At 35.1% G+C, this 11,805-nt stretch overlaps 1 protein-coding gene across 4 annotated transcripts in view; it reads right to left on the bottom strand.

Moving 5' to 3' along the window:
• Positions 1-9,091: 9,091 nt before the first annotated feature.
• Positions 9,092-11,805, bottom strand: part of LOC149172415 (transcriptional corepressor LEUNIG-like) — a 192,606-nt gene continuing 189,892 nt past the window's right edge. For all 4 annotated transcript variants that reach the window (XM_089424314.1, XM_089424315.1, XM_089424317.1 and 1 more), the window contains exons 18-19: positions 9,833-10,033; positions 9,092-9,637 (exon numbers count right to left, since the gene is read on the bottom strand). In XM_089424314.1, coding sequence (XP_089280440.1) covers positions 9,494-9,637; positions 9,833-10,033 — 345 coding nt within the window. In that variant the 3' untranslated portion in view covers positions 9,092-9,493. The remainder of the gene's footprint in view (positions 9,638-9,832; positions 10,034-11,805) is intronic.

The following is an 11,805-nucleotide window of genomic DNA, read 5'->3' as shown; positions in this document are numbered from 1 at the left end:
TTACCACTAGATTGAATATTTCACATCATAACTTGGCATCACATAGATAAAAATATGAAATCAATAGACAAGCACATAAATATACACCTTTCATCAATCATCATTTATTTCTTATTAACATGATTTACAATACAGAGATGAAGTTCAAAAGGGTGCTTATTTGATCCATTTCATTAGCTGACTGCAATCGATGAAGGGTGATCCATGTTCTACCCCACCATAGGCTCAACATTGCAATCTTTCTTGCAACTGGCCACCTCCAAGTCAATCCATGAAGCCATGAGGGAAGTTCTCACTTAGCATTATAGGGTGGAGTCATGAAGGCCATTCTCCTTCATCAAATCAATCTCAACAGTTCTCTGAAGATCACACTAAGCTTAGAGTCTACCCAACTACTATGGAGTATTTCTCAGTTGCTCTACACAACAAGCACCCAACAAGCAAATATCTCCCAAGTTATCAATGGTGTAAGGATGAAGGATGCTCTCCTCCATCCACATAGAAGTTAGCATGAGGCCTTTCAACCTATTGAGACAAGGCCCATCGTCATCCATAGTGGCCACAATAGGTCTAAATAACACAAAGAGAACCCTTCTAAGTTAATAGTCTATTAATGCTTCCCTTTTGTGCTTTGGTGAATGGTTTTCAATAAGATTTCTTAGTAACTAGCCACACCGGGCTTATGCAACACAGAGAATTCCCTTCACTAAGCCAATAGTTCCTCAGTGTCTCCCTCTAGTGCTTTTGTGCATAAATCAAACAAATTCCTCAACAAATCTAGTTGGCCATCTAACCAAGCTAAAGACTCAAATGTTGACCTCACTCAAAACCAAGCAAACTAAAATCCTCCATAGATTTTTTCTTCCGTTCACATGAGAGCCTCCTCTCATCTCTTCATTTATCTTTCTACTTTTCTCTATCATGTCTCCCATCCACGAGTGCTCCTCTTGTCTTCTTGCACATGATTACCTATGCTCTTCCCTTCCTTCATTGATCATCTTCTTTGATATGTTTTCTCGTCAGAGTTTTCCATCAGGGTCAGATCAAAATCTTATGGTTAGGCCACATGATCATCTTCTCAGTATTCTTGTGGTACTCTACCCATACCATGGATGAGATAGTGTGGGTAAAACTCCACTACTCCCATAAACGTGAAATTTATTAGCACACCTTCCCATTAGATATCTTTCTCGGGAAAAATAACAACCTTGATCTTATGAGTGTTAGCTCAACCAAATACTTTATTGGCAAGTGTTAATTCCAAAAATGCCTCTTGTTGGCTTCCCTCCTCATAGCTTCTCATGGTCTGTATCAAACCTTTACCTTGTATCTATTGTTATTACAAAATAATTACAATTGTTCTGAGTCTTTTCATCCATTTACATATACTTGCCCATACAAGCAACATTAACATAATTAATTACAATTACAATATTAATGGAGAATTAAAAGTTGGGATGTTACATGTTGCACCTAGTATGCTAATTTTGTCAAGAATTTAATAGAGAGTGGTTGTCTTCATGGAAGTGGATGTTTTTCAAACCCCCAATGTCCCACAAGTTTGTAGTATTGTTGATATTCCAAATATAAGCATGCGTTATTGCTTCTAACTTCAGGTGTGCACATTGAAAATGACACAATGATATTTGGAACAGTTCTCCTTGGGAGGCACTAGTTGGTCATTGCATTAAGGTAGGATGCCATAAATAAGAGGTTCATACTTCTTCTGGTGGCCAGATTAATTTCTATAGTGGTAGTGGACTTAGTGGTGTTGTGGGGGATGAAAATGCTCCAAAATATCACCCACATGTCAGTGAGAAACCCTTTACTAGCCAAAGGGATGATATCGAGGATGAGGAATGTGAAGAGATGAGGAACAAAAAAGTAGAGGCACAACAACCTCAATTCACTAAAAGTTCTATGGCTACAACTAAAGAGAAAGGAAAGAAAGTGATGGAGCATGATGAAGATGAACCTTTGATGTCAATGCCTCAATGTTCTTCTCCTCATATTCAAACTAGTAAGTCTCGCTTCCCTCTAGGTCAGTTGTATGCCATTGATAAAATTAAACTAGCCCCCAAGTGATGAGTATTATAGAGAGATGATGTGAGTATATAATTGTATGTCATTGTTGATGTTGAAGAATGAATGCACAATGTTATTCTCCAACTCATCCCTATTGTTGAGAATGATACAAAGACCCAAGGTCAATGTGAGCCATCAATTTCCAATGGTTGACCTCTAGTTTAGTGTTTCCCTAATTTCCCCTTACCCAATCCACAAGTCAATGATACAAATGTCACTGACCAGCCTATATCTTCTTATATATTGGTTCAGGTTTACCATGATGTAATGAAGTCACAATAAGTCAATCAATGATTACAACTCATTGCTAACAAAAATGAGCATGCAAGAGAAAATTTAGCAGTAGCATGAATTAGAGGTATGAGACAAAGTTTCACTCATTTTTGTGTCGAGTTGTCACAATATGATCCAAAACTGGATGATGCAATGCTCGAATGGAACCCTACCTCAACTCTTGATCATGTTCTTGCTTCATTCATACAGTTAAGCAACCAAATCGTTGATCTACATATGCATATGGAGGTAAACCAAACTTATGGGGACTAATCTCCAAAAACTCATCCCTTAAGTGGAGACATTGATTGAACAAGGCCAAAAGACTAGAATGAGTTTATACACTGCCACCAGTGAAAGTTCCACTAGTTACACAACTATACAGGAATGGATTAACATTTTTACATTCTAGAAGATACTGAACCCAAGTATTGCAAGCACAAACCATTAAGATGATGAAAACAAAAGTGTGTGCCATCACTAATCCTATCCACCAAGCCACTATACATTTAGAGATCAAGCAAGTAGATGATCAATTGGATGCTCTCCATAGTGTTTATTTTGCTGACAATGTTGCATTTTGTGAGCTTTGACCCATGGCATAAGCTCACTACTTAGTGTAGCAATAATTGGACTCCTCATAAAAAAAGTAGCAAGCGATCTATGAGATTCAACCCTTTGTCCCCAATCTGTAACCAAACATAATATTTTATTGCATGGGATAGTATTTCACTAGTAAGCGGTCATGAGAACTCAATAGTATTTCAATGGTTTAGGGTTACAACTTTAGAAATTGTTCCAAAGTTGGCCATTTCATTTGGAAAGATATTTTGGAATGCTAAGCTTGATGGAGAAGCAAGGTAAAGTTTATTCAAGGGCAAGTTCATGTGTATGGTTTGGACTTGTTGGCCACTTTGCCTTTTTAAGATGAATTAACACAACTTAGGCATAATTCATGTGGTTCCATGCAAATTGAATATATTGAAGTAATCCCTAGAAATAAAGAGAGAAATCACTGGATAGAACAAGGACATAGGTTTCCAAAATACAATCCGTACTAGAGCGATTAGGCAATGCTTATACATAGTTCTCCATATTTATTTAGTTGTTTTAGTTTAGGTAGTATAGACAATTTTGACTATTCCACAAATGCTTACAAAAAAAATTGTATAAATGTCATTGTGTGGGATATGAAAAAGTGTTGGTTGTTCGGTCAATAGCATGTTGGATGATTTATTGTTGATGTTCATTAGTTGTTCGTGGGATAGTTGTTATGTTTGTATGGCATAATCCATGGATGCAAATCTTTAGTAATAAACTCTTTTAAATAAGATGTATTTATGGTTAGTTGTGGAATATAAGATGGATCTTCCTCTTATTCTAGGTGTCACATTTTCTGGTTACATGGATGATGTGTGTTGCATTTCTTCAATCTGCTTCCCTAATTAAAGAATGTCTGCTACAAATATGAAGCGTGAATGTTGAATAGCTACCAAATGTTAATTACATAATTATAGCACAACATTAAGTGAGACCTTCATTGTTTTAGGAATACATGATTTATTTCAAGGATCGATTATGTCACTATTAGACCAAAACAACCTTTGTCAAAGACATACATGAATCCTAGTCTACCAAACCCCACCAACACATGATATTGTTTCCAAACTAAATCATGAGTGTGGACACTTAAACAAAATGAAGCAATGGTGAAAGAAACCTTTGTCATACATCTACAATAACCCTAGTCTACCAAGCCCAACTAACACATGGTTTTGTTTCCACTAAGGTTTACTTCCCTTAAAAGGTGATTTGACACATTACCACAAGGTAACTTATTCAAAGTTATTGCAAGTCATTGGTGTTAAATTGCTCCAAGGTTACACACTATAAATGTGTGAACAATGTAACCACCTCTTGATAGGAAGTAAATACTTCACACAATAACTTTCTAAAACTTTTTTACCTTTCAAGAGGGAAAATTTGAGTCCAAAAATAATCATTTAACTGATAATTCAAAAAACATAAATTTGAAGTGGATAATGTAAATGGTTATATCATTTTGTTTTTTTGAGGAAAAACTAGAATTATACCTTGTTATTTGTGTTTTACAACTTTCTTTATGGAAAACCCAACCATATACTAGAATAAATTTTGTCTCTTCCTTGCATGGTATGCATTTGATCTAACATAGGTAAAATACATAATGTGTGTATGTGTGCGCACACATGTGTGCATAAATCAACTTGAAAAGTTAACCTTTCCATAGTTCAATTCTCATTTGTGGCATGGTGAGCTTTTAATGAGTATATTGCTATAACAACCTTAAGCACTGTGTGGACAAAGCCTCAATCTTGTGCAAAATTGGATTTACCTGAAGTACCATGTTCGAAATGAGGATAAATACTTCAAATGTTTCCCCTAGATATGTATTTCATGGAAATAATTATCCAATATACGCTATTATAATGTGTAACTTATTAAGTTCACAATATAGCTATTATTAAATATGTTATCTAAATCTATGCTTGAAACCATTATCTCAACCTATACTATGTATTATAATTATCTTAAGGTTCCCAATGGATAGCTCAGTTGGTCAAGTTCATGTTGCTAAGTACCTCGCCCATTGGGAGGTCATGGGGTCAAATCCCCTCGACACCCTTGGGGTCAAATCTCCTCTACGCCCTTGGGGTTAGGCCTTGCTAGTTTGGCCGACGAGTAGATCCCTTCGGGTTGATCTACCTAGATTTTCCCGTGGATGTAGCAGCCGCTCAATTTCCGTGAACCACATTAGAAAAATATAATTATCTTAACATTAATTGTCTTATATTAAGTATAGCATAATAATAATCCAATTTTAAGGTCACTGCGAAGCCAAACACCAAATTGGTATATGAGGCTCCCTTGTTTGTAAGAAACATAATGTCAGAGAATTTCCTACAATATATATATATATATATATATATATATATATATAATTGCAACATCAAATCACTTTCTTGGTTTCCTTCAATTTTCAATGAACATGAACATGTGATTTGACTAGAAGGCAAAAGAACATTTTTCATGCAAATTTATGTTGAAATTTTATTAAGATTTGTTGTGACATAGAAGTAGAAATGTTTTAAAGCCCATTCAAAAACACATGCAAGGTGCACATAAGGGCTATAATCCACAAAATATAATCATGGATCATAAATTTGATATGAATGATGTTCCAATACAATTGACCAAACGTTGCTTTATTTCTAAACATTTTTAGTCCCAAAGGTTAGCTTAATCAATTGAACCATCTACCCAACACATATTGATGATGAAGAAGCCATAATCTAGTAGAGTCCCTCAAGGTTACAAGTCATCATTGTCGTTGGAAATTACACCACCTTCTATTATGATATTCCAAGGAAGAGGGAGGATCACATGATGTTATCTATAGAAAACAATTATGTCAATTAACCTATGGGCCTTCCCGAAAGCCCTAAGGTCACTTTGACATAGTATTGGAATATATGGACGCACCCACAATGTTTACATAATCCAATAACTTGTGTAGAAGCAGATAATCCTATAGCAAGCAAACCCTCTTTCTAGTTACTAAACATGGTAAGAATCTAGCAGAAATTTCAGGGACAAATAGAGTTTTAATATGATCCAAGCCCTGTTGGTGGAATAATGCCTTTACAGATTTTTTCCAATTCTAAATTGACTTGGGTTGTCAAAAAATAGATCAAAGTTGTAGATCGATCCAAATTGGTATTCCTAGTGTCAAAATCCAACAATTGGAGTGAAGTTTGCAAAAAGATTGGATGATTTCAACTTGTGCACACAAACATGGATTAAAGCCCAAATCCATGTTCTCCAAATTAAAAAGCACCCAGGGTTAGTCGACTAAACAATCTGCATAAAATGTGTTGCGAAGAGGGAGGCCATAGTCACAAGGTCAAAGCCCAAGGGAATCACTTGAGGTTAGCAACTACTATTGTGGTTGGAGGTTGAGCTACTTTCCATCCAAATATTCCAAAGAAGAGAGAATCCCATAAAATTTTCCTTAAAAAGAGAAAGTATAGTAATTGTAAATGATTTTTATATGATTCAAAAAAAATTAACTGCAAAGTTACATTAGGTCAATACAAAACAGTACACATGTTGACCATGGGGTTTGAATATGGGTCTCAACAATGATGATCTCAGATTTTTATCACTGGCTCTCATCGGTATTGACTTACATAAACAATTTTAATATAAATGCATAAAATGAATTGCGAAATTTCAAGATCATTTAAATTTTTCTTAATAACCACTTTAAAATTTACATATAAAGAATTACTATATATCTCTCTTTAATAGTAGGTTTATAAATATTTCTATAAAACCTACATTAATGCCCAAATCCATGTTCTCCAAATTATTGAACAAACTGCATAAGATATGTTCCCAAGAGGTATCCCTCTTTAATAGTAGGCTTATAAATATTTCTATAGAACATACATTAATGCCAAAATCCATGTTCTCCAAATTATAAAGCACCAAGGGTTAATTGACTGAACAAACTGCATAAGATATGTTGCCAAGAGGAAGGCCATAGTTGTGTCCAATTGAATCGCTTAAGGTTACCAGCTACTACTATGGTGGGAGGTCGAGCCACTTTCCATCCAAATATTCCAAAGAGAGACTCCCATAAAAATTTCCTTCAAAAGAGTAAGTATAGTAATTGTAAATGTTTTTTATCTAATTCAAAAGTATTTAACTGCGAAGTTACATTAAGTCAATACAAGTCGATTCACACGCTGACCATGGGATTTGAATATGCCATCTCAACAACAGATTTCTATCACTGGCTCTCATCAGTATTGACTTACATATACAATTTTAATATAAATTCATAAAATGAAATTGTAAACACACAAAATTTCAAGATCATTTTAAATTTTTTTGCTAACCAGTTTAAAAATTGCATATAAAGATTTACTATATCCACCTCTTTATAAATAGGCATATAAATAAATCTATAATCCACCTCTTTATAAATAGGCATATAAATAAATCTATAAAACCTACATTTGTAATCTTATTTTCCATTGCCTCATCATGCCTCAGAAGTTGTTAGAGCAATAAAACTCTTATAAAGCAAGTCACCCATTCAGCCAACTTTGTGGAGCACTTCAATATTTTCACACATTCAAGGTGCTCAAAAACCCAAAGTGCAAGTCACCCATTCAGCCAACTTTGTGGAGCACTTCAATATTTTCACACATTCAAAGGTGCTCAAAAACCCAAAGTGAAGTCCAGTAGTCTGACAGTAGTCATGATTCAAATGTCCTCGATATTTGCTTGATTATATTAGTCTAGCAAATTTTATCGAATTCAATTTTGCTAAAATAGTGTTGATTCGATTTGGCAGACTAGGTTCCACATAGGTGTCTAACAAAAGTCATCATACTCTAGCATCAGAAAGTTTAACCAAAGCGCATTGCCAGGACAATGGATAGGTGCAAAATACTACAGATATGACGTTGACGTATAACTCCTTCATTAATGCCATAGTTATTCGACTTTCACACATCAGATCCACAACATTTATTTAATGCTGCAAAGTAGTTAACAAAACAAAACATAAACATCACCATGCAAACCATAAACACAACACATGGAGCAAACCAAATAAATCCATTCTACATACCATAACCAGCGTCGGAAACATCATGAAAAATAAATTTAATGAAATAAACATGTAATTAATTAATTTTTTCGAACAATTCCTCTCATCCATTCCAAAAGAAAATGCCTTCTGGGTAGTGTAAATTCTCTTTCATTCGAAATGAACATTCCTTTCGGTTAGTGTAAATTAGGAAACTTGAATTTGTTTTTCTAAATATAATGAGTGACTTGTTAATATGTACACTTAACCTGCAGCTGAAACCTTCCTCTACCACATTGTTTCCTTTAGGATCATCTTGACGGGACAAAATAAGTCAAACCACGAACTCCTCAGTTGTGATAAGTTAAAGATTGAATATATATACTGGTTAACTTGAATATAATATAATGATTATACTTGAGGTTAACTTGAATATAATATAATGATTATACTTGAACATTATTTTAGTTATACATTAGCTTATAGGTTATCTATGGATTAACGAAGTTACTAATAACCAATAATATATGTTTATCAGTTATTAACTCTCGATAATTTTCTAAACATATATTCCAAGGGTTGAAACCATCTATTTTGCCTGGAGTATAAGGTAAAACAGTTTTCCGTTGATTGACTACAAATCGGCTGACTCTGACCTTTAGGTACAGGTGACCAGGGTACTCTGGCAAGGGATGCACTCTGCCCAGTATGTCTCACTGCACAACCATTATTCACGATGAGTAGGTTTATAGAATTTGCTAATGATATGCTCCTTATGCCGCCCTTGCAAGAGATCCAGATAACTGGAGCAATTCAAACTTTTTCCTAATATATATAACCCAACAAGTTAGCTCAACCAGTGATTGACAATGTTGCTGGGCAGTTGGCGAGTACCTTATTGTTATGTATCCAATTTGAACACTGCCCAACGGATTTAGTACAATTGCCATACAAGAATGTAGCATCCCATAGATTTCTTCAAAATTTTATAATAAATCTTAACTATAATTAGTATAGTTCATATTATAGGTTATATTATAAGAACATTATATCAATTTATATCCTCACTCATGTCTGATTAGGGTGTGACCAACAGGAAGAAAAATATATGAGGCTAAGCTTTAACTGAACAAAATTTCATCCAGTTTCTATTTCTCGGGAGAGGACAGCTTCACCCGACCATTCCTAGCACCAGAATATAATATTCACAGAGAAACATAGAGTGATACTCTGGAATGTCAAGGCTTCAGATCTGTTTTCCACGATTTAACAATGCTACCGTATAGAAATGTCTAATGGTAGCAAAGAAGATGAACTCTGATTCAATTCGAGCATGAGAGAAAATATGTTCTTCGATTATCACCTGGTACAACTTCCACCTTATGAGTGATGGCTAACTAAATGTTGGTGCCAATATTTCCACAAAAAGATTCCAATTTTATCATAATATCAGGAAACTGGCATCTATACATGCTTGTCATACAATACAAGCTATTACTTCCATAATTTTACGCACTTGTCATGACTCGCAGAAGCAACCATCCCAGTTGCAGGTGACTGAGCTAAGGCTGTAATTAGAGCATCATGAGATTCCAGTGACATGGTCTTGTTTTCTGCCATATTCCAGAACTCAAATGTCTGCAAAATGTGATCACAATATAAAATCAGCTCAGTCTAAAACCTGGAATAGAAAGATGTCCAAAAGGAAAATTAATTATAATTAGCATTTTAGGGTTCCTGAATTAGAGCAGAGCATTCCACCTAACACAAGCAGAAAATACAAGAAAAGAAAAGATAAAGCTATCAAAATGGAAATGACCACCATCAGCTTACCCGATCACAACCAATAATTAAAAGTGATGGATGATTTGGATGGAAGACACAAGTCTGGAACGGATTACCAGTGCAGGCAATCTCCTGAACGCATCTTCCCCCAGCTTTCATGGATGAAATTTTCACAGAATCCTCACTTACAGATGCAACATAATCCCCGATTGCATTCCAACACAATGAATGGACTGGCTTTTTATGTCTCTGCAATAAATCAATCTCACTTATTTTGCAATAAATAACAGCAAAATAAGCATTCAACTATAAAATGTATTATGTTGTATAATGCTCCATCTGCTAGCACCACACCAAGGTCGGCCTACTAAATCAAATACCAATCAACTTATTTTTTATTGCCTTCTATGTTTCTCACTAAATATACTTCAGTAAGAACTCATATAGAAAAGACTCAGATTTTTACTTTAAAATTTAAATACTAGAACAGGACCAATAGAGACTCAGAAGTGAGCCGATACAAAATGTATACAATGGCACTAGAATCGGAAACATGTAACTACAAAACATGAGAAACATCACCTGCATTTATTTAACATTTGAATGTCAATGGGTTTGCAATGCAAAACATGAGTTGTGAATGGAGAATGAAATAAGTAAAAACAGAAGAAATCACAATATTCATAACGAAATTTACGTATGAATTCAAACAGTAAAGTGGCTAACAAGAAATGCTTATCGAATGAGAAACAAAAAAAGAAACTTTAGATTTCTCAGTTTTGCATATATATATATAAGAAAAGGTATTAAGATATAGTAAAATATTCTTATTTTTTAAATAAGTTTCATATCTCCTTTAAAAATCAAAATATGTACATTAATCATATTACCAAAAAAAGGTGGGTGACAGAAAATGTCACCGCCATAAGGATACAGAGGCTCATTGAAAATATAAATCCCCCTAAACTGCTAAACTCAACAAAAATCAAACGGGGCATCAAAACTTAAATCCCTAACCATAACTGAAGGAGTTTAGAGTGCACAAACATTTACATACTATACATCTTTCGCACATATTTATAGGACCCCTAATTGGTCAGGTATTTTAAAACCTACCCCTAACTATAACATCTAAGATTATATTGGTTACATATTTAACATACATGACAAAGTACCCTTCTAATAACCTCGTTTAACATGAAACAGAAAACCCACTTTTTAAATTTGTACTTTCCCCCAGATTTTACCCTTAATATAAACGTTCAAAACTATGTTGCAGGAAACAGCAAGGCAGCAGGTGTTTCCTGCCCAGAAATGTTTCCAACTTTGGAAACATCCTGGAAACACCATGAAGCTGCCACCTGGCCTTTCTGGGAATCAGGAAGCATCTGGGAAACATTTCCAGAAGTTTTCTGATTTTATGAAGGAATTTAGCACCTGAAAACAGCTGGAAATGCCACTCTTTCTTTTCTTTCCTTTCCTGCTGAGATGACAAGGGTTGTTGACCCCATGACAATTGTTATGTAGTTGTACCATAAAAAACAACCAATAAGCTCTCGTTCAAGTTTTTAAAGCTGAAAAAAATATAGAAATGGAGAATTTATTGTCACCATATTCCTCCAGGATAAGCTCAAGCTTCCAGACATCACTCTTGAGAGTGCTTGGTTTGGAGGTGATTCCACTCTGTTCAGTTGGTTCCAGTCAGCTGGGGATCAGCTTCGGGTGCTACAGGCAAATGGCAGCCATTCATAACCATAGGACCGCCATCCGAGATTACCAACCCCCACCCCGCCTCCCACCACTGGATATTCCCAGCCTGGGGTTTCTAAATGAAGGTCTCATTGGGGTAGGCGACAAGGTTTGAGTATCTCAGTAGGCTTTGGAACGACAACAGATATTTTTGGTCATCTCCAGTCATGATATCCAATGTTCTTGGTACATCCAATATTTTCTTCATCACTGAGACTCTCTCGAGTCCTATCCAGGCTTCCAGCCACTCCAAAACATGGCAGGCTATAATT

The sequence above is a fragment of the Pinus tabuliformis genome, chromosome 4_2, assembly GCF_031772625.1.
Source record: "Pinus tabuliformis cultivar Carrire ecotype Pingquan chromosome 4_2, CPIR1, whole genome shotgun sequence".
NCBI lineage: Eukaryota > Viridiplantae > Streptophyta > Pinopsida > Pinales > Pinaceae > Pinus > Pinus tabuliformis.
The sequence above is the reverse complement of the archived record's forward strand: the minus strand, read 5'-3'. Positions and strand labels throughout refer to the sequence as shown.